General features: G+C 42.0%; 1 protein-coding gene across 1 annotated transcript in view; it reads left to right on the forward strand.

The window, feature by feature from the left end:
- PTPRQ (protein tyrosine phosphatase receptor type Q) overlaps positions 1–23108 on the forward strand; it is a 1452710-nt gene that overhangs the window by 1305018 nt on the left and 124584 nt on the right. Inside the window, exons 58-59 of the mRNA XM_086919596.1 lie at positions 14900–14926; positions 17525–17606. Coding sequence (XP_086775722.1) covers positions 14900–14926; positions 17525–17606 — 109 coding nt within the window. The remainder of the gene's footprint in view (positions 1–14899; positions 14927–17524; positions 17607–23108) is intronic.

A 23108-nucleotide genomic window follows, 5' to 3' on the forward strand; every position in this document is an offset into this window, starting at 1 on the left:
CAGTGTACCACTGTAATCAGGGCACAACACTTGTGTATCAAGCAACTTCCAGTTTCTGGCAATGTACCCTTACATCAGGGCACCACATAGAACACAGTCCCAGGAGTCTGTAATTACCAGGCAACTAGGCGGTCATCATAAACACATATATACATACTTGTAGGCCACACAAGGCCTGATAACCTGGAATGACACCCACTTGGGCACTACTGTAGTTTCTTGGTCACCACTTTGGGCTCAAGGCACTGTGTGCCTATTTTGGGGATTACCGCACTGCTATGCCGCTCCATATTCCATGCAGCTGGGGCCTCCGTCGAGTATTCCCCCATGTGACATCAGCCAAAAGAAAATGCCTCCACAACAGCAGGCACGAGTGCAGGTCGCGGCCACACTAGGGGACTGCAGCCCGAGCGGTCATGCCCGGTGGTGAGACCCCTCCTGGGTCTCATGCAGCCTCTTGACCCACTTACTTGCAGAGCTGCAGGCCTCCTTGTCATCGTGGGATTGAGTCATGGCCTCCCCTGTCGTCACAGCAACCCTCCGAAGCTCGGTAAAGATCTTGGTGCGGCTGGCAGAGTACAGAGCGAAAACTCAGTCTGCTCTGCCCTCTTCGCTCCCACCCTCAACCAGGCTCAGGTGTGCCTGGCTTCCGTTTTGTGGCTCTCTCCTTTCAGCAAGCCCTGCCCGCAATCAGGCTTCTTCAGGAGAAGCTCTGCCCACAACCAGGCAACATGGAGGAATCCATGCACCAGGATTCCTTCTCACCAGGATTCCGGGATGGAGCTGGCTTCATTGCACAACGTTTTTGTGCTCACCCATATAAATCAAATCCAACCATACGTGTGTTCTCCTTTCCAGTTACGACTGCAGAAGTAATCAGATTTCCCAGTGGTAGAGCTGACACCAGCTCTGTATTTTAGAATACAATCAAGCACTGATAATGACACTGGCAATGGTGTCAGACTTGCCACACAATTTAAGCATGTCAATTCTCATCAATAATTAGGTGCATTACCGCCATTTAAGATGACCATCAAAACCATGGACTCTGGCTTGAACTGCATGAAAAGTGTTCTGCGTATGCTGCAAAACACGTCCAGTGTGCCATTGCCACTTGTACCGTTGGGCCTGCAGAAAAGTACCCACAGTCAGTAGCGGCCCTTGGAGGGGGTTCCATGGGGAGCAGTGAGGCGGGGCGGGAAGGGGCAGGGTGAGGGGTAGTAAACACCGGAATATGGATGAACGGAGGTAAGTAAACATTTAAATGAATAAAACTAATTTTGTTGTGCACTCTGCATCGCATTTTGCAAAGCAGCGCGCAACAAAATTAGTTTTATTCATTTAAATGTTTAATTACCTCCGTTCATCCATATTCTGGTGTTTACTACCCCCCCCCCACCCTGCCCCTCCCCTGCCCGGCCTCACCACACCCCCTCACCACCCCACAGAACTCACTCCACGGGCCGCATCTGCCCACAGTCTCATGGTAGATTTGAGGTACCTTGTTGGGTAACAGCAGTTCTACTATGCTACCTGGACATTAGGTGATTAGTGCCTCTGGGGAGTATGTGATGTCAGTGCATGAAGGTTTGAATGTCGCATACTCACCTCCTTGAATGTGGCACAGATGTTTTGTCTGTCTCTGCGATGGCTGGATTATCATGATGTCAAAGCTATAATCAGGCCTTAGGTGGGTCCAAAATGATACATTGGACATATTGGAAATAAATACATCCAGCCTGATTCAGCAAAGGATATTTTGCACCACAAATCAAGGTCTTATGTACAAACACCAGACAAGCCTGATTCTCAGAGTTTCTGAAATCGAAAGATGCAGTTATATGGCATTGCATTCCACATGTATTAATTGTGAATGCACAAATTTAACATGAGCACAAAAATCTGCATATTCAAAATAGCAGTAACCTAGGACCAACTAAGGACTTGCACAACGGATGAATGAAACACACATGAAGTAAGTTAAGTCCACATAAAGCTCGACAAATGTGAAGGAAATTGTCTGCTACTATTTTCTCTGAACCTGAATTGTCTCTATTGCAACCAATGTCGGCATCCCATGGCATGAACACATCACCCAACACCTGCAAGACCTCCACTGACTCCCCGTCGGGAAGAGAGTAACTTTCAAGCTGCTCATCCATGCCTACAAATCCCTCCACAATACCCAAATACCTCAACAACAGAGTCTCCTTCAACGTACCCAAGAGAAACCTCCTCTCCACCGACCTCACCAAAACCCCACGCAACCACAGAACAAGAGCTGGTGGAAGCGCCTTCCTGTACATCGCGTACAAGACCTGGAACGAGCTCCCGATCAATATCAGATGCTCCCCCACTCTGCGCACCTTCAGAAAGAGCCTAAAGACCTGTCTTGATTGATTGATTGAATGTCTAATAATCCAAGGTAGAGCGTAGTTTATAAAAAATCTTTATTGGTTGCAGCACAATGCAAGGGAACCATTGCAGGTAAATCCTCTGGACCAACTAACTCTAGTTGGAACTTAGAAAAAGCTCCATAGCAATAGAACATTAGGGGAACTTAAACTAATACAACATAGACATTACTAAAGAAAGAAAGAAGTAGGTTATAAGTAAAATGGAACAAATCCCACCCCTTAATAACAATACAGCATCTTAATATAATCTCTCATTTTCACAGGAGGATTTCCAACCATCCCACCTGTTTTGACTGTGGAATCCACAGATTCTATGACAAAAGGACCATTGACACAACCATCTGAATTCTTATTTTTAACTTCCACCAGCAACATGACTACCTTGCACATACTTTCTGATCATGTACTGGTTCTCTTCTTTGATGTCCTTACTAATACCATTAGGACACTTGACAACCCTCCTCAAATTCCAGACTCTACCATCTTGAGTCATTACGCTGTTCGTATTCACTTTCAGAACTTTAAATGCAAAACCACACTTTGAAGTCCGTTTTACTTTGAGACCCTATTTGAGTATCCTTTCCCAGTTGCCCACCACACAGGTAGGTACTTTCACTCTCTACTTAGAGTCATACACTTCTTCAATTTTCTCCTGTTTCCATTTCACCCTCGACAAGATACTTTCCAAATCTTGAACTTCAATTTCAGGTAGTTTCCTTTTAATCCACCATGGACACAATTTAGATACAGGTTCTCTCCCCTTCAACAAGCTAAAAGGACTCAATTCTGTAACAAAATGAGGAGTAATGCGATACATCCAAATTCTCTCTCTCAACATTTTATTCTATTCTCTACCAGATTTCCTTGCCCATTTCATAGCATTTTTAAGTACGTGGTTATACCTCTCAACCTGGCCATTACCCTGTGGTTCATACAAGGCGGTAATAACATGCTTAATACCAAACATCTTTAAAAACTCCTCCATCTCACAAGATTTCAACTGCACACCATTGTCCATTACTAAAACTTCAAGACTTCCTTCAAGAACTCCACAACAACTTGTGAAGTAGCCTAAGCAACACGTTTAACTTCTGGCCATTTAGAGTGGTAATCTATGACCATCATGGCAAAATGTGCATCCTGTGGCAAATAGTTGTATAGGCCAGAAATATCAAATGCTACTTTCTGCCATGAACATTTGGGCCATGGCACAGGTTTTAATGGTGCAGGAAATTGTTTTAACATTTTATCACTGCTAATACAAACACTGCACTCTCTCACCACCCTGTCTGCCATCTTATCCATACTTGCCCACCAAACGTTTGCCCTCACAAGTCTTTTCATAGAGGACATACCAGGATAACCCTCATGTGCATGTCTCAAAATCTTATCCTGCATAGATACTGGAGGTACGCATTTACTTCCACTTCCAAACTACACACAACCTGTTGAAATGCCTCAATTAAGAAGGTACTTCTTTTCCCTGGGGCCAACCTTCCCTGATATATTTCTATAGCAATTTCCACTTTTCATCCCTAAGAGCACCACTATTCCACTTCTCTTCAGAAATGCTCCAGTACTCTTCTGACATATAATTTCCCACAGATGCAACAACCTCAACATCATCACACAGTTCCAAATCTTTATCACTCTGACATGGAAGCAGAGACAGACAATTAGCAGTCACATTATACCTACCTGGAACATTTTCCCTTTCAGAAATTATACTCCTGCAGTTTGGATGTGAGTCTAGCTAAACGTGCCTTGGCATTCCAACCCCATCCAGGTGACAAAATTGAAAACAAGGGTTCAAGATCCGTTCTAAGAATGAATCTATTTCCCCATAGATATTTGCCCACACACACCCTAACAGCTCTCTCTCTCAGATAGAAGCCCATCTTTCCGTGTCATTGAAGATGTAGGAAGCAAAGGCAACACATCATTCATCCTCTCCACAGTTTTGTGACAAAACTGCACCTACACCACATAAACTGGCATCCACAGTGACAATGCACAATTTGTTCACACAAAAAGGTTTCAATGTTGGAGCTTACACAAACTAATTTTTAATCTGTTGAAAAGCATGCTGTTGTCTTCTCGTCCAACAGAATTCAGCTTTGTGTCTAGTAAGCTCCCTAATCATCACCATTTTGGTAATGAAATCCTTATGAATTTGCTATAATACTTGCATAACCCAGGAAAGACAGGTGTTTCTCCTTATTGTCTGGAGCTGGAGCTTTAACAATAGCATCTACAAGCGATCTTTTAGGAAACCACCCTCTTGATAGACAGAATGGGTCACAAGTACTCAACTGAATCTCAAAGCATTTGACAATTGTTCTCCTTAAGCATTAAACCATGTGATTCCAGATGTTTGCAGACCTCCATAACATGTACCATATGCTCTTCCTGGTTACGAGAAGAAACATCTACTTCTTTGAAAATATGGTACATAGTCCTCTGAAAGACAGACACCGCAGAGGCTAAACCAAAAGGCATCCTCTTCTACTGAAAAAGCGCTGTGGCATAAGAAATGCAGTAAATTGTTTAGAATCATCAGTCAATACTATCTGATAATAGGCCGATCGAAGATCAAAGGCCCCTTCTAGCATGCAAACAACTTTGTTAATATAAGGCCTGGGCGTCGTTTGTGGAGTTTTGCTATGTGGAACTCCTCGAAGTTACAAAGAAAACTCTGCGGAGTTCCACGAGTGGCGGAGTGCAGGGCGGACTGAAGTTTGCGCTGGTATTCCAGTTGCTCGGGTAGTAATTCTAGCCGAGAGGCAGCTCGCGCTCGCAAACTTACCGTGCATAATCGTGAGTGGGAAAATAACTCTGCTGCACTATGCAATGCAGAGTTTTCTGCACTGCGCAAGCTGTGCGGGGTGCAGAAAACTCCACAATCTCCGCGAACGGAGCAGAGATCACCGCCCAGGCCTAGTTAATATTCCGTAAAGGGTGACAATCCACGACAAAAATTGCTTTTAACGCCCTCAAGTCTACACATAGCCTCAAACTTTTATAAGATTTCCTAGCCAAAACTATGGGAGAAACCCATTCAGATGATTCCACCTCAGCAATAAAATCTTTTTCAATAAGTTCCTGAAATAAATTCTTGAGATATTCTCTCACATTCACTGGAACCCCTCTAAGTTTCTGTTTGATGGGTACAGCTCCTTTTTTTCACACACATCTTTTGACTGACACTATTGAGTTTTCCAAGTCCTTTTGATAACACTTTGAGAGACCGGTTAACAACTTCTTTTTTCTGTTTTTACTTCAGATATAACCAAAACAGGATCACTCTTCCTAGGATTCAGAATTACTCCCAAACTCCATTGATCCCTCCAACCTAATACATTCACCCCTTTAATTGCTACAAGCAATTTAATGTAAGCAATACACCCTTTGTATTCAGCATCAACCTCTTCATATCCCACCATGTCAATCTTAGACCCAGCAAAGGCTCTTGCACCAATATCAGATTTATTTAAATCTTTGATACTTAACAATCCACCAAAACATTGAAAAAAATACTCTTCACTAATTATCATCCAAGGTGACCCAGAGTCAGCCATAAGTTCTATTTCCACATTCAAAACACGTACAGTGCATTTAGATGGTTTAAGGCCACCATGTTCACTATTACTTTCCTCAACATCACTAATGGACAACACAATTCCATACAGCTCACATCATCATGATTCTCTTCCTTCCTAATGCAGGAAACTCAACTTTTGTTGCTTTTCACATTACCATTCCCTTTAACATCTCTACATACCACAGCAAAGTGCCCAATGCGTCCATATTTCTTGCATTCTTTACCTAATGCAAGACACCTTGGAAAAGGCGCCCCATGACTAATACTCACACATCTAAAACAATGGAAATCCTTATCAAATGGTTTATACACTCTCTGCCCACTACGCCAATTTCCAAACTTAAAGCTGCACACATCATCCACTAAACCTTTGCTGTCTTTATTTAAGAATTTCATCCACCTTTCAGATTGTTCCATAGCTTTGGCACTACTGATGACATCACGTAATCCACAACTGCTCATGCACCTTCTTACATCTAACATTCACAAAGATTTGGTCTCTGATCATTTAATCTGTAATAGGTCCACAATTGCAGTTAACATAATGCAAATAATCCAGTAAGAAAATCATCAAACTTTTCACCACCCTCTTGAGCTCCAATGACCTGTCTATGAAAGCCCAGATTGGATCAGTGGTCTCCTCCTGTTTCTTCCAGTTGTGAAGGATCAGGAAGATCAGTAGATTTCTGACCACTGAATCCCTGACCCTAGTCATTTTGGCTTCGGTAATCTCCTGCATTGATTATGCCAACTCACTTTATGTAGGTATCCCAGCATACCAATTAAATCGCCTACAGCTGGTGCATAACCAAGCAGCCAGATTAATTTAACACCAGCCCAAATGGCACCATGCTAGACATCTAATGAAAAGCTTACACTGGCTCCCAGTTGCCAAGCGCTGTGCGTTCAAGCTAGGGTGTATCACCTTTAAAGCTCTTCGTGGCAACAGTCCAGCATTTATATCCTCTGGGATTCAGCACTACATTCCTTCTCGGGACTCAGGTCCTCTCATCTGAATCTGTTGCTCATCCCGTCTTTTAAATCTAAGAAACATGGGAGACTAAGTCTGCGGTCTTAGCCCCTCAATTCTGGAACTCTCTCCCATGAGAGATGAGATCAGTGACCTCTTACACGCAGTTTAGGAAACAGCTAAAGACCTGGCTGTTCTGCCAGTCATATGACTAATATTAATGCTCCCACTGCTGCAGCATCCCCCTGGACCCCAGTGCCATGAAACTGTCTGGTGTATGTGTGCTTTACAAGTTCCTTTAACATAACATACCATTATATAAAACTGGAACCTATTGAGAGCAATGCTGGACATAGATTTATATCTTGCCTCAACCCGCACCATACCTTCCTCAAAGACATTCCATTCTCCGCTCCCTTCAGCTTGTGGAAGTGTCCTAAACACCACTTGACCTTCCGAGCCCAAGTAATGTAGAAAAAGATGTTTTTTTCCTTTCATCTGCTAGTCTTTCTCCATCAGTGGCTTTAAGGTAGGTTAAAACTCCTCCTTTCACCTCACCCATGGGAAGGGAGGTTCTCCCTTAGCTAGGAGAAACTTAGAGGGAGGGTCAAATTGCATTATAAGGCAAAATAGAAGTTCAGCCAAAACTGAGAAATTTTTTAGCAATTACTGTATTATAAGAGGAAGCAAAAACAACACACACCAAACACAAAAGTGCCTCTCATCAGTTAAAACAGAAATAATCGTCAATATTTCTCTCACCATAAAAGAACGGAGATAACAGCATGCTCCGATATGATGTTTTCCAATACATGTAAATGCTCTCCACCACAATAGGTGTATGTGTAAACAAATACTTCCACGTCCAAATTGCCAGACAGTGGCTGGGGAGCAACAAACCTCATGGAGGTAGCAAAGCTACGCAACAGACGTATGCGTAGAGAACAGGGCCACATGAGTATACCTTCTTTCGCATGCAGAGTCGTATGAAAAGCCAGAAGAATGTGGAAGGGTCGTGTATGAGGCATGCGGTAAGATAACACAGTAAGGGCCCGATGTAGGTGGCCATTTACCGGCCGGTAACGGCCGATTCGGCCGTTATCGACCGGTAAATGGGTTTTTTGGATGTAGGGGGCCTATTTTACTGATTCGGTAAATTTACCGAATCGGTAAAATACCGAATCGGTATTTTACCAATTCGGTAACTTCTATATGTAGGTGGGACTCTTCTGAGTCCCAAAGGCCAGTCAGATTCGGTATTTTACCGCCCAATCCAATTGGGTGGTAAAATACCGAATCCAGGTGTGCATGCACATGTGTGCATGCACACCTATGCCATGTGACAGACAGACACGCCCTTAGGGCATGTCTGTGTGCCACATGGCACACATGCCTGTATTTGGGGTGCTAGAGGGTGTCAAAGTGACACCACATACACCCTTGTTGCAATCGGTATTTACCGAATTGGTAAATACCGATTCGGTAATGCCCATTGATTCCTGTGGGCTTCAATGCCCATAGGAATCAATGGGAATTACCGAATCGGTATTTACAGAATCGGTAATACCTACATCCCCCCTCCCCCTCCATTTTACCACTTCTTAAATACCGAATCGGTATGATTCGGTATTTAAGAAGTGGTAAAATGAAATTACCTACATCGGGCCCCAGGTGTGAAATATGCAGCCCATGCTGGCAGTTGGTGGAGCATACGAATTCCAATAAAATAATCACAAAAAGTCCTAGGTTTGAAGAGAAGAGTAAACTCTTAAAAGTCCTTAGTCTTGAATTCTGATGAGGCTGTGGAGGTGTGGCAATAATCCATAAATCAGAACACAAAATTCAATACAGGTCAACTAATTGAAGACAATATTGCTCTTGTGCAGAAGTGTCATTAACTAATCGCCAAATTTGTAATAATCCAAGGTAGAGAGTAGTTGATATAAAATCTTTCTTGGTTACAGCACAGTACAATGGGACCACCACACGCAAATCCTGTAGACCAACTAACTCCAGTTGGAACTTTGAACAAGCTCCATAGCAAAAGGACATTAAGGGCACTGAAAGTAATACAACCTAGTAAAGACATTACTGAAGAAAAAAAGAACAAGATTATAAGTAAAATGGAACACAATGTGAAACTGCAATTTGCGGGTGTACTTACTTTAATATCTCTAGACTTTCTTTCAAAGGAACTGATGTTTGGTTGAATAATTTATACTGAACATGTTTCAAATTTCAAGAATGACACACACAAATTGAACAACCTGCATTTGGCGTAAAATGTCAATTTTTCCTGTTGCAGACACATTTTCATGTGCATTTGTGTACTCAAAATGTGTGAATTATGAGAAATGCTTATTATGTGTGCAGATGCACGATCAAATGTTGTTGCAAATAATTTTTGCAATAACTCAGCTGACATAATGTCAAAATTCAGGCCCACTAAGAATATTAAATTCATTATCTATCCCAATGTTAAGCAAGTGTACTTGGAAGTACAATATGTAGTAATTTGTTTTAAATTTGTTAAAAATTGTTCTCATAATCCGTTATCCCCTTACTTCCAAACCGAACACAAGCTCTACAGCAGCCATTTTGTAATACTCTGATTTAACACTGGTTCATCCACGGTGTCCTACTTGTTACAATCTCTGAAGAGCACAAACGCTTTTGGTCTAGTCTGCCCTCTTTCAAACACTTGTGTTATGTGAGAAGGGCAGGTTACTCTGGGTAATGTACCTTCAATTGTGCCAATAAAACTGAATAACCACCATTCAGTGCCAACTGCAATGTCCTTACTTCGCGACCCTTCTAAACAGCTTTAAGTATTTCGAGGACAGTATCATGACAGGTCTCACTTTAGCTATTGCTGTCAACGTTTCCCGCTCTTACAGGAAACCTAACCCCTTTGACTCGAGTCCCTTTGGGGTAGTTACTTATGCAGTATGGTGAAAACAGTATATCACATGTACACAAACTATGTGTTTACTAAAGCAAGCTTTCCTTTGCTACAGAGAAGCACATGATGAAAACTACATATTCAATGCGATAAATACTTTTTTGCTTTTATAAATTACAAAACACATTTCATTTGTTAAACCAACCTTAAATTGGTAGACTGTACATTTTAAATGTCCTAATCTGACAATGTAAAATAAGAAATCCACTCAGTTTAAGAGCCAGTTAATTTTTTTTTAAATACGTTTTATTTTATCATATGCATCTCAAAGCGTTTAGCAGGAGTTATTCATAAACTCAGTAGTGACATCATTCACAAAGGAGAAAACCTAAAATGAGACACTTGAACTGAACAAAGAAAATATTGTCAGGTGCTTCAAAGGCACTATGTAGTGAAAAGATTTCCATTAATCACTTGAAAATAGAGTACCTCTGCGCCTACAAGCCTTTCATTCACTGTTAATCATTTTGTCCTCTCAATCCTGATCAGGATTGATGGGGTCGCTGTCGTGTCTGATAGACAGAAATAGCATTGAGAAAAAGATCACTTCACTTGGGATTTTGAAATGACAGCAACTGTTGCCTTTGCTCTTACAGACATGTTCTTCTGAATATTCCAGTTTTCCATTGAAAGATGGATTCTGATTAATCCAATTGATTACATGTGGGTTTCTGAACATATAACGAGTTGCCTAAAAGACTATTTCAGTTAATTCTAGTTGGAGATTGAAACTGATAGGTATCTGATCATTTCAGTTGGAATACCTTTCACAACTAAAACCGAGGCATCCATTATAAACTACAGTCTAAAAACCCATCTACCACAAATGGATCCAATAATAACCATTTGGAACTGGTCAAATGGAATTTGCAAGTAAAAAAAACAAGCATTGGCAAAGCGAATAGGTCTTGGTGAAAGAGCTATTGGTTTTTTAATTGTGTTTTTTAGCTATGTTATACAGCAGCGCGGCTGCTAGGGAGGGAGAGGAATAAAAGCAAGACAGAGGGAGGGCAAGCATGTGGCTTGGCAAGACAGACAAATAGTAAAAAAAAACATAAAACACTTTTACAAGGTCAGTACTGGCCATATTATTGCACATTTTTTGTTTTGCAAGCCAGGAGGCAACATGATGAGAGGGGTGGTAGGGAACGCAGATAGAGTGAAGCAGTGGTAGACATCATGGTCAGAGGGAGGAGATAAAACAGTTATAGGGACAGTGTGCTAGAGAGGCAGAGAGGAAGCACACAAAAACATGCACTCAGAAGGAGTGCTTCCATCAAAAGGAAAAGGTAGCCCACACAAGGCAAGCAGTGGAAGGACACAGTACAAATCTGCACTCAACGCCACTCCACTCTGCTCTGTACCAATGTACTCTACAGCATTCAATGTCAATGCTCTAAGCCCCCTGAATCATGAGAAAATAATAATGCCTAATTTTGGTCCATGGTCGTTCCTGTCTTGGTCGCTTTCTTTTTATTTAAGTCAAATTCCTTTCTAATAAAACTGTTACTAGTTTAAAAAACGTGTGTCTTCGTTTTGTATTTTCTTATATTAATTCCCGCTGTACTCCTTTCTATTTGAACTATTCATATAGTTTAAAACCCTCGTGAAAATTCTAAGTATCTATGTACAAATGGTTTCAACTGGATATAGTTCCAGGCATGTCAGTTGTTGGCCATTCCCTGAAGATCTGTGGGGAAAATTCCAGTTCAAATGTCCCACATCTTCTAATTGGACATTGGTGTCTAATGGAGCTTGCTGTGCTCTTCTCTGATATTTTTAAAAGTGAAAAATGTGTTAGTGTTCTCCATTAAACATAAGTGATCCAATGTCCCAAAAACTCCATATACTGTAGTGGTATCTCGTAAAAAGCCTACCACATGGGAGGGTCATAGAGATGAAAAGGAAGTAAAATTGGCACATCCTCACCAAACTGAAGTAAGCTAATAAGAGCGACAATGAAGCTAGAAAAGGGCAGACAATGGCAGGGTTCTAAGCCCATTGTAATCTAAGAAAATGTCTCACAAGTGACAGCATAAGTACTGTCTCAGGCGTGATATGGAAGTTAGATAGATGGAATGCTTGGATTAATCCTAACCCTTATAATTGCTCCGTTTGTTTTTGTAAGAAATTGGGTTACTGATTGAGGTGGAGGGTGAAACCCTATTCAAGCAGCAACCACAATCCTTGTCAGGGTGAAGTGACAAGCAACCCCCAAATTAACCTTTGCCCAACCCTCTGGTAGCTTGGCACAGAGCAGTCAGGCTTAACTTAGAGGCAATGTATAAAGTATTTATGCAGCACTTTCAACCATAATGAAGTGTAACCACAACACAAGAAAGATCTCAAAAGATTTAGAAATATGGATTAAATTTTAATACATAAATCAAGACCATAACAACAAAAATGCAGTCAGTAAAACGATAGATATACAATTTAAAAATGTAAGTGAAAGTAGTGTCAAAAAGCACCAAGCTCCAACTGTGAATATCTGGCCGGGCTGGACCGGGACAAAGTCACAATTTCAGGCTGACGATGATGGAGCACACACCAGCTACAGGGACCCACTTAGGTCTGCTGAACGCAGTACCTTAATCCTGTTGTGAAGATATTCGGAGTTTTGCAATGAGGATACGTTACACAGCAGAGGCGATTGGTGTCCGGGAAAGGAGATGCATCGCACAGCAGCAGTTCCTTGGAACTGTGAAGTGTGATGCGATATCCTTGCATGAAGACGCAAAAGGTAACCCAATAATATCCTTTGGGAGTGGCAGTCCTTACAGCAATGAATAATGAATTTACGAGTTTTTCACTACCAGGACATGAAAAACTTAAATAAAGATGTCCAACTATTTAAATATGAAGTGCCCTGCCCTATAGGCTGTTCAGGGCCTACCCTAAAGGTGGCTTATATGTATTAGAAAGGAAGAGTTATGCCTGGCAAATGGTTTATTTTTTCAGGTCGAAGTGACCGTTTAACAACCACACACACAGGCTACAATGGCAGACTTGATACAGGTTTAAAGGTCTACTTAAGTGGTTGATACAATGAGTGCTGCAGGCCCACTAGTTGTTTAATTATTTTGTCCACCATAAGCGTGGAAGGGTATACTCAGATGTGAGTCCCTTGCTCATTGCACCATCAGGATTCAAGCAAGCCGGGCCGAAGACGGCTGTAATGCCAGAAACCGGTCCCCGGAAGCTTGTTTCCTTCCCAGTGAAAGAATTGGCTTTGTAGTTTGGTTTGCCCTGTTCCCATCATGCACTGGGACAGGAACAGACTAATTTGCATATAGCCAGGTTCTGAGCTGGGATGGTGCAGTGAGCTAAAAAACGGTGTTGGATCTAGCCCTGATCTCTTGACTGGGTGAGAGTATTCTGCTTAATTTAGAAACTCTGTCCATCACCACCCCTTGTTGTTTAATTATTTTGTCCACCATAAGCGTGGAAGGGTATACTCAGATGTGAGTCCCTTGCTCATTGCACCATCAGGATTCAAGCAAGCCGGGCCGAAGACGGCTGTAATGCCAGAAACCGGTCCCCGGAAGCTTGTTTCCTTCCCAGTGAAAGAATTGGCTTTGTAGTTTGGTTTGCCCTGTTCCCATCATGCACTGGGACAGGAACAGACTAATTTGCATATAGCCAGGTTCTGAGCTGGGATGGTGCAGTGAGCTAAAAAACGGTGTTGGATCTAGCCCTTATCTCTTGACTGGGTGAGAGTATTCTGCTTAATTCAGAAACTCTGTCTATCACCACCCCTTGTTGTTTAATTATGCAGGCCCACTAGTAGCATGTAATTTACAGACCCTGGATAAATGTAGCACCAATTGACTAGGGATTTACAAGTAAATTAATTAGGCCAACTGTGTGTAAGCCAATTCTACCACGTGTAAAGGGAGAGAGCACAAGCACTTTAGCACTGGTTGGCAGTAGTAAAGTGCTCAGAGTCCTAAAAGCCAACAAAAACAGGTTCAGAAATTTGAAGAGTGAAGGCAAAAATTTGGGGGTGACCCGGAAAAAAGGGCCAAGTCCAGTGGTTTTGTTATATTTAATGATTTAACTACTTATTTTCTTATACTCCGTGTTTCCTAGTCAACACCATTGCAAACACGATTTTGCCCGGAGATGGCTATTATAGTTCACTCTATAGATGAAGTCCGATGTGGTTGCAGGAAAGTTGCTTGTGGTCCCATTCAAAGGTTATGTGGCTTAGTATTCTGCCTGGACTCTCACACCTGGGGTGGTAAAAAAAAGACTCATTTGATTGGTATGGCTGATCCTTTTCTGTCATGACACAATAAGCCGAAATCAATGGGCTTAAATAATACCCAGAATAATATAATTGGTTCTGATTCATTAAAGCATTCTTTACAGCACATTTTATGTTGCTCAAGCCATCTGTCCTAGACAACACTCAAGGAGACATGGGTATGCTCAAACATAGGTTACGTAGGACGATGTGCAATAGGACCTACTGATGTGGGCTAGTGAGACTAAAATCGGTTTGATTTTGAATATATTCCCATAGAGGAGTTGTGGCTGGTATTGCTGGCTTTATTGCCTGTTCTGTGTTGGGACTGAGAATGATTTTCAATTGGCTAGTCTCTCTCTGTAATGTCAAAGTGAGAAAAAGCAATGGAACGGAATGCAGCCTACAGCAATGTCAATAGTATTGAGTAATTCACCATTCCATCAATCAGAAATATGCATTATGTAACCAATTTGATTGAGTGGCTTCTGAAAAATTGCCCAACTAATTGCTATTATTTTGCTCCTTCCTAAATGTCAGGCTTTTTATAGAAAAATAAACTATTTATTTGCAAACATGTTCTTATGTTACTTAGTTTCAATATGCGGGTTGGCCTATTGTTGCATGCAGAACTTTAAAAGAATTCGTGCAGTATTTACTATTTTACAACATGTTCTGTTTAACTTGATCTCTGTTGCAGGTTGCTTAGTTATAGAAAATCGCTCAAGTAAGTTTCTTCTAAATGTGTACGACTGTAGTATTATAGCTAGCTTTGTGGGTCCTTTCCGTGTGTTTATTAGAGCAAGCCTCCAACTTGGGAATAAATCATAAAAGCATGACTAATTGCATGGTAACTGGAGAAATGCTTTCTCTCTCTCTGGGGTGAAGCTTGCATGTCTGTGTTTTAGCTTGGGAAGCAATACGGGGATATTTAAACTCCCGGGGTTAAAAACTGTGTAATTATTCAATGAGGTCACCACCATTTTCTGTAATATGCTTTAAACCGCTGCAAGAGCGGAAAATGTTTCGTGAGAGATAAAGTTATGATGTTCTCTAGAAAACAGGATTAAGTCCAGAATATGCCATTTGTTAAAATAAAAACATTGCCCTGAAATCATAAATCTTGAATAAACACACTGGGAAATGTTCTAAAAAGAATATTTTGTATAATTTATGCATCCACATGCAGCACTACAGCCCCCTATGATAGCAATGCCTAATTTTGGTCTAATGTCGTTCCTATCTTGGCCACTTTTTTTATTTGTCAAATTCCTTTCTAATTAAACTATTGATAGGTTAAAAAAAACAGTTCAAACCCGTCTTGGCTTTGTCTTACTTACATTTTTGTCAAACGTCTTCCTGTTTAAACTGTTCATATAGTTTAAATACCCTGGTGAAAAATCCTAGGTGACAATTTACAAATGGTTTAAACTGGATTTAGTTATATAGTTGGGGTGGAAATTTCCAGTTCAATTGTGCCCTATCTTCTAATTGGACATTGGTGTCTAATTGTGCTTTCTGTTTCGTCTTTGATATTGTTAAAAGTGAAATTTCCTTAGTGTTCTCCATTAAATATAAGTGATCGAATGTATAAAAAAAATCCATATACTGTAGGGGTATCTAGTTAAAAATATTTTGTAAATGGTCTAGTGACATTTCCACCAGGGAATGTGGAATGGGTATATGTGTCCTTAAAAGTACCAGCTTCTTCCTCGGGTGTTTGTACATTTAATTACAGAAGGTCTTTTTTGTCTATTTGCTGCATGGTTTTCCCTTAAGGAACAGTCCATATATACTGCGTATTAGACAGATTGCTTTATGCGAATGTTGGGTGTAGTCACAGAGGGCCACGGGACTCATTTCTTCCTAGGGATTCATCTGAAGTTTAGAAACATGAGGCGCTTGCTAACACTTTAGCCTGATTTCACGGTTGTGCAGACGCATTTAGCTGGCAGCCACTAATGATCTGTAGTGATGAATGATAAGAAAAGACATGGCTCCGAACTCTCTGGCAAAGAACCTGCTGCTCTGAGCGTGGGGCTCTGAATTCTACCTGAGGTTCCACAGGACAGGCATGAAAAGTGGGTGGGCACGACTAACTAAGTTGGTGCCAGTCAAGGCTGCATGATCCGTGACTGACTCTCCACCATCCTTTCTAACTTGAATTTCTGTCCCAAGCAAGGCTATGATGGAGTTGCACGTCTGCCGGAGCTGTCACTGACTCTGTAACATCTCTGCCAGCCTTTCCCATCCACAGGCCTCTGCTGGGACAGGCTTAGTAACAGCCCAGCTTGATCTGTGCCTGACTGCACAGGTGCTCAACATACCTTTCACCGAGTAAGACCTGTAGGAAACAGTTACATGTGCCTGTGGACCAGGAGCCACCCTGCCCATTGTCCCACTCTGCACAGAAGCACACCCATGAGTGCATGCACCATGCACTGACTAGTATAGTGAGGTTAATGACAGGAAATGTTCTCTTCCCAGTGCAGGTGTGGACATGTGCCTGTGCAGAAACTGTGCATTTGTGAAAGGCGGACCAGCTGTTTCAAGCTGCTGGTTCTCCTTTACAGGAGATGGCCACCCAGCCTTCTTTTTCAAGGGGGGTAGTGACCCCTCAGCTGGTTGGTGCAGTGAGTCACTGAAACGACTTGCAGCGGGATGCCTGGGGGTCACTTGGACCTCGGTGACCCTCCTCCCAAGGGGCACCCTTGGGAGGCTTGCTAACTGTGCACCACCTCTATGTTGCACACAGTCAGAGTGCCTCCTGACAGTCTCTGCTTCTGCACCTTTATCTGTAATATGGAGCAGGTGCAAAGGCAAAGGATTCCGTCATTTGCATGGTGCCATGGCCTAGGACAATGAAGCGATGCTCCATTAGGATCGCACCAGCGCACATGTAGGACCAGCTCAACACGCATTACACATGGAATCACAAAAGCATCTGCGGCCCCATATACGGTAGTGCCTGGGGTGCACAGAAGACAGGCGGAAATGCCTGTTGCGCTCTAGAGCACTATGTATATTATGCCCCCACGTCTACTTTGTGCTTTGCAGTGAGGTGAGTGGCTGAATTAAAGCCCCTAGCCATCTTTCCTTATTCAGTGTTTCTTTTCTATCTGGGCTGGGTTTGAAGCCCCTCTACCCTATGTGCTTTCGTCATATACTGTAACCTACAATCTGCTCGTGCTCCATAGGGTCCTGCCATGAATCCCGGCCCGCGCTAGGATGTGCCACCCTTTGTTGGGCCTTGCAAACAGTGAAACAACAAGATTCAAGAGGAAAAGAGATCTCATTGCATGATTATTTTTATCTCTCCTACCAGGCCGATCTCCAAAAAAGCCTTTCTGCAACACGTGGAGGAGCTCTGCGCAAACAACAACCTAAAGTTTCAGGAAGAATTTTCGGTATGTTGCAAGCAGTTGTCACAACATTGTGAGACCGCCAGTCGTTTCATGGGTCAGATTTCATGTCCATTTTAAGCAGCCGAGGTCGGCCTTGATAATCAATACCCAATTACCATGTTGGTTGTTTGGACAGTAACGTTACACGGATTTGGACAGTGCAATTCACACCACAACCTCTAGAGTTCTACACCTCAGGTGTCAGAAAAAGCCCTTGCCCCTCCCCTGCACCGCCACCATTATTTTAAGAGGACACACCACCCATTAAAACCAGCAGATTGCAACATGTCATACGAAGCCGGATAGTTGGGTAGGTTCAACACATGCTGAAGCCATCTACAGCACACTTGCATTTGACAGATTTAAATTCCGGGAAGGCTGATACGTGCTTCAATCTTTCCTGTTTCGATAAAATGTAGACGATTGGCAAGCATAATGATACAACCCCTTAGTTACAGCTCCCACACGTGCAAAGTATACACGTTTAAGGCCAAAACAGCAGCTACTAGCAAAATCTGCTACTTATGAAGTAAAGAGCCCTTTAAAATTTCAAATAAATGCATTTACATAAGTAATTTTATTTCCTAACTCAGGTTACTCGGTCTATGTAAACGAGGTTAGGTAAATGTATCTCTTCTTATGTGGTGTGAAATATACATTAACTTCATCTACACCTACAATAGTAAGTTGTAAAAAATGTACTAAGCAGTGCATTTTTACAGGACGTATGTAGGAAGAAGTGTAGTATTTTAAAAACATAGAGAAAGTACAGTAAAAAACAAAAAATGCTTATTTTTCCTAATAATAGAGGCCCAGTTTACCTGTGGAGTACATGGCTTTATTTCTCACCACTGAGTGCCCACGTTAGGTGCACCTGGTGCAGAAAGAAAAATGCACTCCTTGTAGTGTTAGTGCATTTGATGAAGAGAGTTTAGAAGGTAAACACGGCGCACCAGTTGAAACAGCTGCAATTTAGTTACCTCAGAAACAAAAAAGAAAATACATCAAAAAATGTCTTAAGCACCAGCCAAGCACGAGTAAATACTCCTTCCTACATAGTTCCAGTAACAATTCATACCAGTGAAACATAGAGCGCCGGGCACAACCTACTGTTAAAGAGAGCACACAAACCAGCACGTACATTTATCTGGATGGAATATTATGAAAGTCAGTTTCACCTGAATGGAAATGAATGGTGATAAATACTCTTGGACATGCCCAGTACGCTTTAAATGCTCTAGTGCTTCTTCGATTATGTTACCACATAGGCATGTAAGCGGCAGAGCACTTATCCTATTCATGTTTCATTAGTCTGACTATAGTTTGTGATAGTCTAGCTTTTAAAAAGCCATAGGATGCTTACCTGAATTGTCAGACCCAAATATGAAGCAAACACTGGTCAGTTTTAGAAGCATTCATAAAATGTAAAAAAAATAGATTCTAGGCTCTGATTGGATGTCGTTACTGAAAGTTCAACACTGTTTGAGCTTCTCCTTTTTTAATGCATTACAGGATAGGTCCATATTTGAGTATGGTGTAGCATGGGTGTGTAGAATGGATCCATTTGACTCATTTGGCAAAGTGTTCAGGATACTGTGGATACTGTCCGTCACAAGATCCATTCAGGGCAGTGGCATGTGTTCTTGGAAGGTGTAAAATCTCATGGTATACAAGATCAGATTAGGGCAGTGGCACATGTCCTTTAAAGGTATAAGATTCCTTGGTATACAAGATCCATCCATGGCAGTGGCACATGTCCTTGAAAGGTGTAAGATCCCTTGGTATACAAGATCCATTCAGGGCAACGGGACATGTCCTTGAATGGTGTAAGATCTCATGGTATACAAGATCCATTCAGGGCAGTGGCACATGTCTTTGAATGGTGTAAGATCTCATGGTATACAAGATCCATTCAGGGCAGTAGCACATGTCCTTGAATGGTGTAAGATCTCATGGTATACAAGATCCATTCAGGACAGGGGCACATGTCCTTGAATGGTGTAAGATCTCATGGTATACAAGATCCATTCAGGGCAGGGGCACATGTCCTTGAATGGTGTAAGATCTCATGGTATACACTATCCATTCAGGGCAGTGGCACATGTCCTTGAAAGGTATACCATCTCATGGCATACAAGATCCATTCAGGGCAGGGGCACATGTCCTTGAAAGGTATACCATCTCATGGCATACAAGATCCATTCAGGGCAGGGGCACATGTCCTTGAAAGGTGTAAGATCCCTTGGTATACACGATCCAGTCAGGGCAGTGGCACATGTCCTTGAAAGGTATAACATCTCATGGTATACAAGATCCATTCAGGGCAGGGGCACATGTCCTTGAAAGGTATACCATCTCATGGCATACAAGATCCATTCAGGGCAACGGGACATGTCCTTGAATGGTGTAAGATCTCATGGTATACAAGATCCATTCAGGGCAACGGGACATGTCCTTGAATGGTGTAAGATCTCATGGTATACAAGATCCATTCAGGGCAGTGTCACATGTCCTTGAATGGTGTAAGATCTCATGGTATACAAGATCCATTCAGGGCAGTAGCACATGTCCTTGAATGGTGTAAGATCTCATGGTATACAAGATCCATTCAGGGCAGGGGCACATGTCCTTGAATGGTGTAAGATCTCATGGTATACAAGATCCATTCAGGGCAGGGGGACATGTCCTTGAATGGTGTAAGATCTCATGGTATACACTATCCATTCAGGGCAGTGGCACATGTCCTTGAAAGGTATACCATCTCATGGCATACAAGATCCATTCAGGGCAGGGGCACATGTCCTTGAAAGGTATACCATCTCATGGCATACAAGATCCATTCAGGGCAGGGGCACATGTCCTTGAAAGGTGTAAGATCCCTTGGTATACACGATCCAGTCAGGGCAGTGGCATATGTCCTTGAAAGGTATAACATCTCATGGTATACAAGATCCATTCAGGGCAGGGGCACATGTCCTTGAAAGGTATACCATCTCATGGCATACAAGATCCATTCAGGGCAGGGGCACATGTCCTTGAAAGGTGTAAGATCCCTTGGTATACACGATCCAGTCAGGGCAGTGGCACATGTCCTTGAAAGGTATAACATCTCATGGTATACAAGCTCCATTCAGGGCAGTGGCACATGTCCTTGAAAGGTATAACATCTCATGGTATACAAGATCCATTCAGGGCAGGGGCACATGTCCTTGAAAGGTATAACATCTCATGGTATACAAGATCCATTCAGGGCAGGGGCACATGTCCTTGAAAGGTGTAAGAGCCCTTTGTATACACGATCCAGTCAATGCAGTGGCACATGTCCATTAAAGGTGTAAGATCTCATGGTATACAAGATCCATTCAGGGCAGGGGCACATGTCCTTGAAAGGTGTAAGATCCCTTGGTATACAAGATCCATTCAGGGCAGTGGCACATGTCCTTGAATGGTGTAAGATCTCATGGTATACACGATCCATTCAGGGCAGTGGCACATGTCCTTGAAAGGTGTAAGATCTCATGGTATGCCCAACACCTCTTTGGCAATGTTTTCACATTCAAGAGAACACTTCAATGATTACTTCTGTGGAGCAATTAAACTACATTTCTCATGATGCTCTACAGATGACCTATAGATCACACTTCAGCCCCATGTATATCATAGTATAAGAACTTCAAGAAAGTCTGGCCTGCGGATCCTCAACTTTTTTAAATTAAACTCTACTGTGCACACATACAGCCTTGGAATTACCTAGCTGGTTGTCTTATGGAAACTGTAAACTTTCATAACAACATAAATCCTCCAGGAAAAAGTTAGACTGTTTTTCTAAGTGTCTACTTTTTATGGCTATCAAATCCGTTTCGACTGTCTGCCGTTCTGTTGTTCCTGCTGGGTATCAGTGCGGGTCAGAGCACGGTTCATTTTATGGAATTCCGATTTGTCAGTCTCTGGTTACTTTATTGTGCATTTTCAGATTTATCATGCCCCTCCCACTGGCTGGGCCTGCACGAAGGTACCGACTCCAGCCATTTCTTGCCAGACCAGCAGGTAATAATGTTCACCTCCCAGTGGGAAGTGCACCCCCGCTCTGACAAGACGAATGGCACGTCCAGCAGTTGCTGGACATGCCTCTCCCAGTGACGTGAGGTGTGCTCGGCTGCAACATCATGGCGCCCTCCCTGGCAGCTGCCCGGGGACCCTACCTCGGAGCCGAAAAATAGTGCTTTTCAGAGCTAGCTCTGTCTGTCTGGAGTGGCACTGATTCCATTTGCAAAGACTTGTTCCACGTCGTAATAAAAACCTCACACTCATTCAGTTGCAGTTATAAGATTTACAGCCATTGCTCTTCACATAGCAAGCAGTCTGTATTTCTGTACACAGAATATGACAGGAGGTTCTGGCAATTAATGTTTTGCTCCAGAAGGCACACGCGTGTATGTATTCTTTATTTTACTTTATGACACATCACATTATGTAGCTGAGACGACTTTCCTTTCTACCCACTGTTTTCCACTAACTACTGCTATTAACATGGTGTGATAGGGACGTGTTCAGATTACATCTGTTTTTTCTCTGTTGGCGTTAAATATAGATGCCAAATGGTGTCAGGATCTCCTGTGGAAAGAATCCCTATTCCTGGCCTGGAAGGCTGACTTCTCAAGCATGTTTTTTTATTTTTTGTTCTGTCTGCTTTTTACATCTACATTTAGAACATATTAAACGTAAATGTAAAAACAGAACAAAACAATTAAATTAAATCTATTATAATTATCACAACTAAACAACGATCACTGATTTGAACCCCATTAAAACCATTGCATATGCTTAGGCTTATACAATCTTGGCAGCTATTTTGAAAAGTAATTATAGGTTTGCATCCATTGAATACTTGTCGGATTATCATTTCATTTAAATCATTGTTATGGTTATTGCAGTAGACTTCATTTATTTAATAGAGGTTTCAGTTATTGTGCTCTAGCAGCTGTCATATTGGGGCATTGAGGCAGGACACATTGCATGGTTGTTTTTCAGAGGCCACAGAGCCTTCGATCTTCAAGATTCAACTGTCTCCTTCAACACTATTAAGCCAGAAAAACACCTGTACTATATACATTTCTTTATTTTGAATTTATAGCACATTTGACAAAAAGATTCACTGACACCAGGAGCAATAAACCCTTCTTCTCTTTTATCATGTACTGCTTTCCCAAGAGGGCAAGCAAAATGTCAGATAAAGCACATATCCATCAATCCATCCATCTAGCTCTCTATCTAGATATCTGGCTATCTATCTCCAACAGTCTTACTGGTGACACCAAAATAAGTGTTTAAGTAATATTACATTGTCCATAAGTTTCATCAAACATTAAATGTATTCCCTTACATAATATGTGACATATACAAACAACAACGCATCCTTCTGTGCTCTAAAATGTGTTGAACAGCCACCTATGGTTAGCATCAAAAGGCCACTTTTTCAAGGCATGCTGATGTAGAGGCAAGGCA

The sequence above is a fragment of the Lissotriton vulgaris genome, chromosome 1_1 (genome assembly GCF_964263255.1).
Source record: "Lissotriton vulgaris chromosome 1_1, aLisVul1.2, whole genome shotgun sequence".
Classification (NCBI taxonomy): domain Eukaryota; kingdom Metazoa; phylum Chordata; class Amphibia; order Caudata; family Salamandridae; genus Lissotriton; species Lissotriton vulgaris.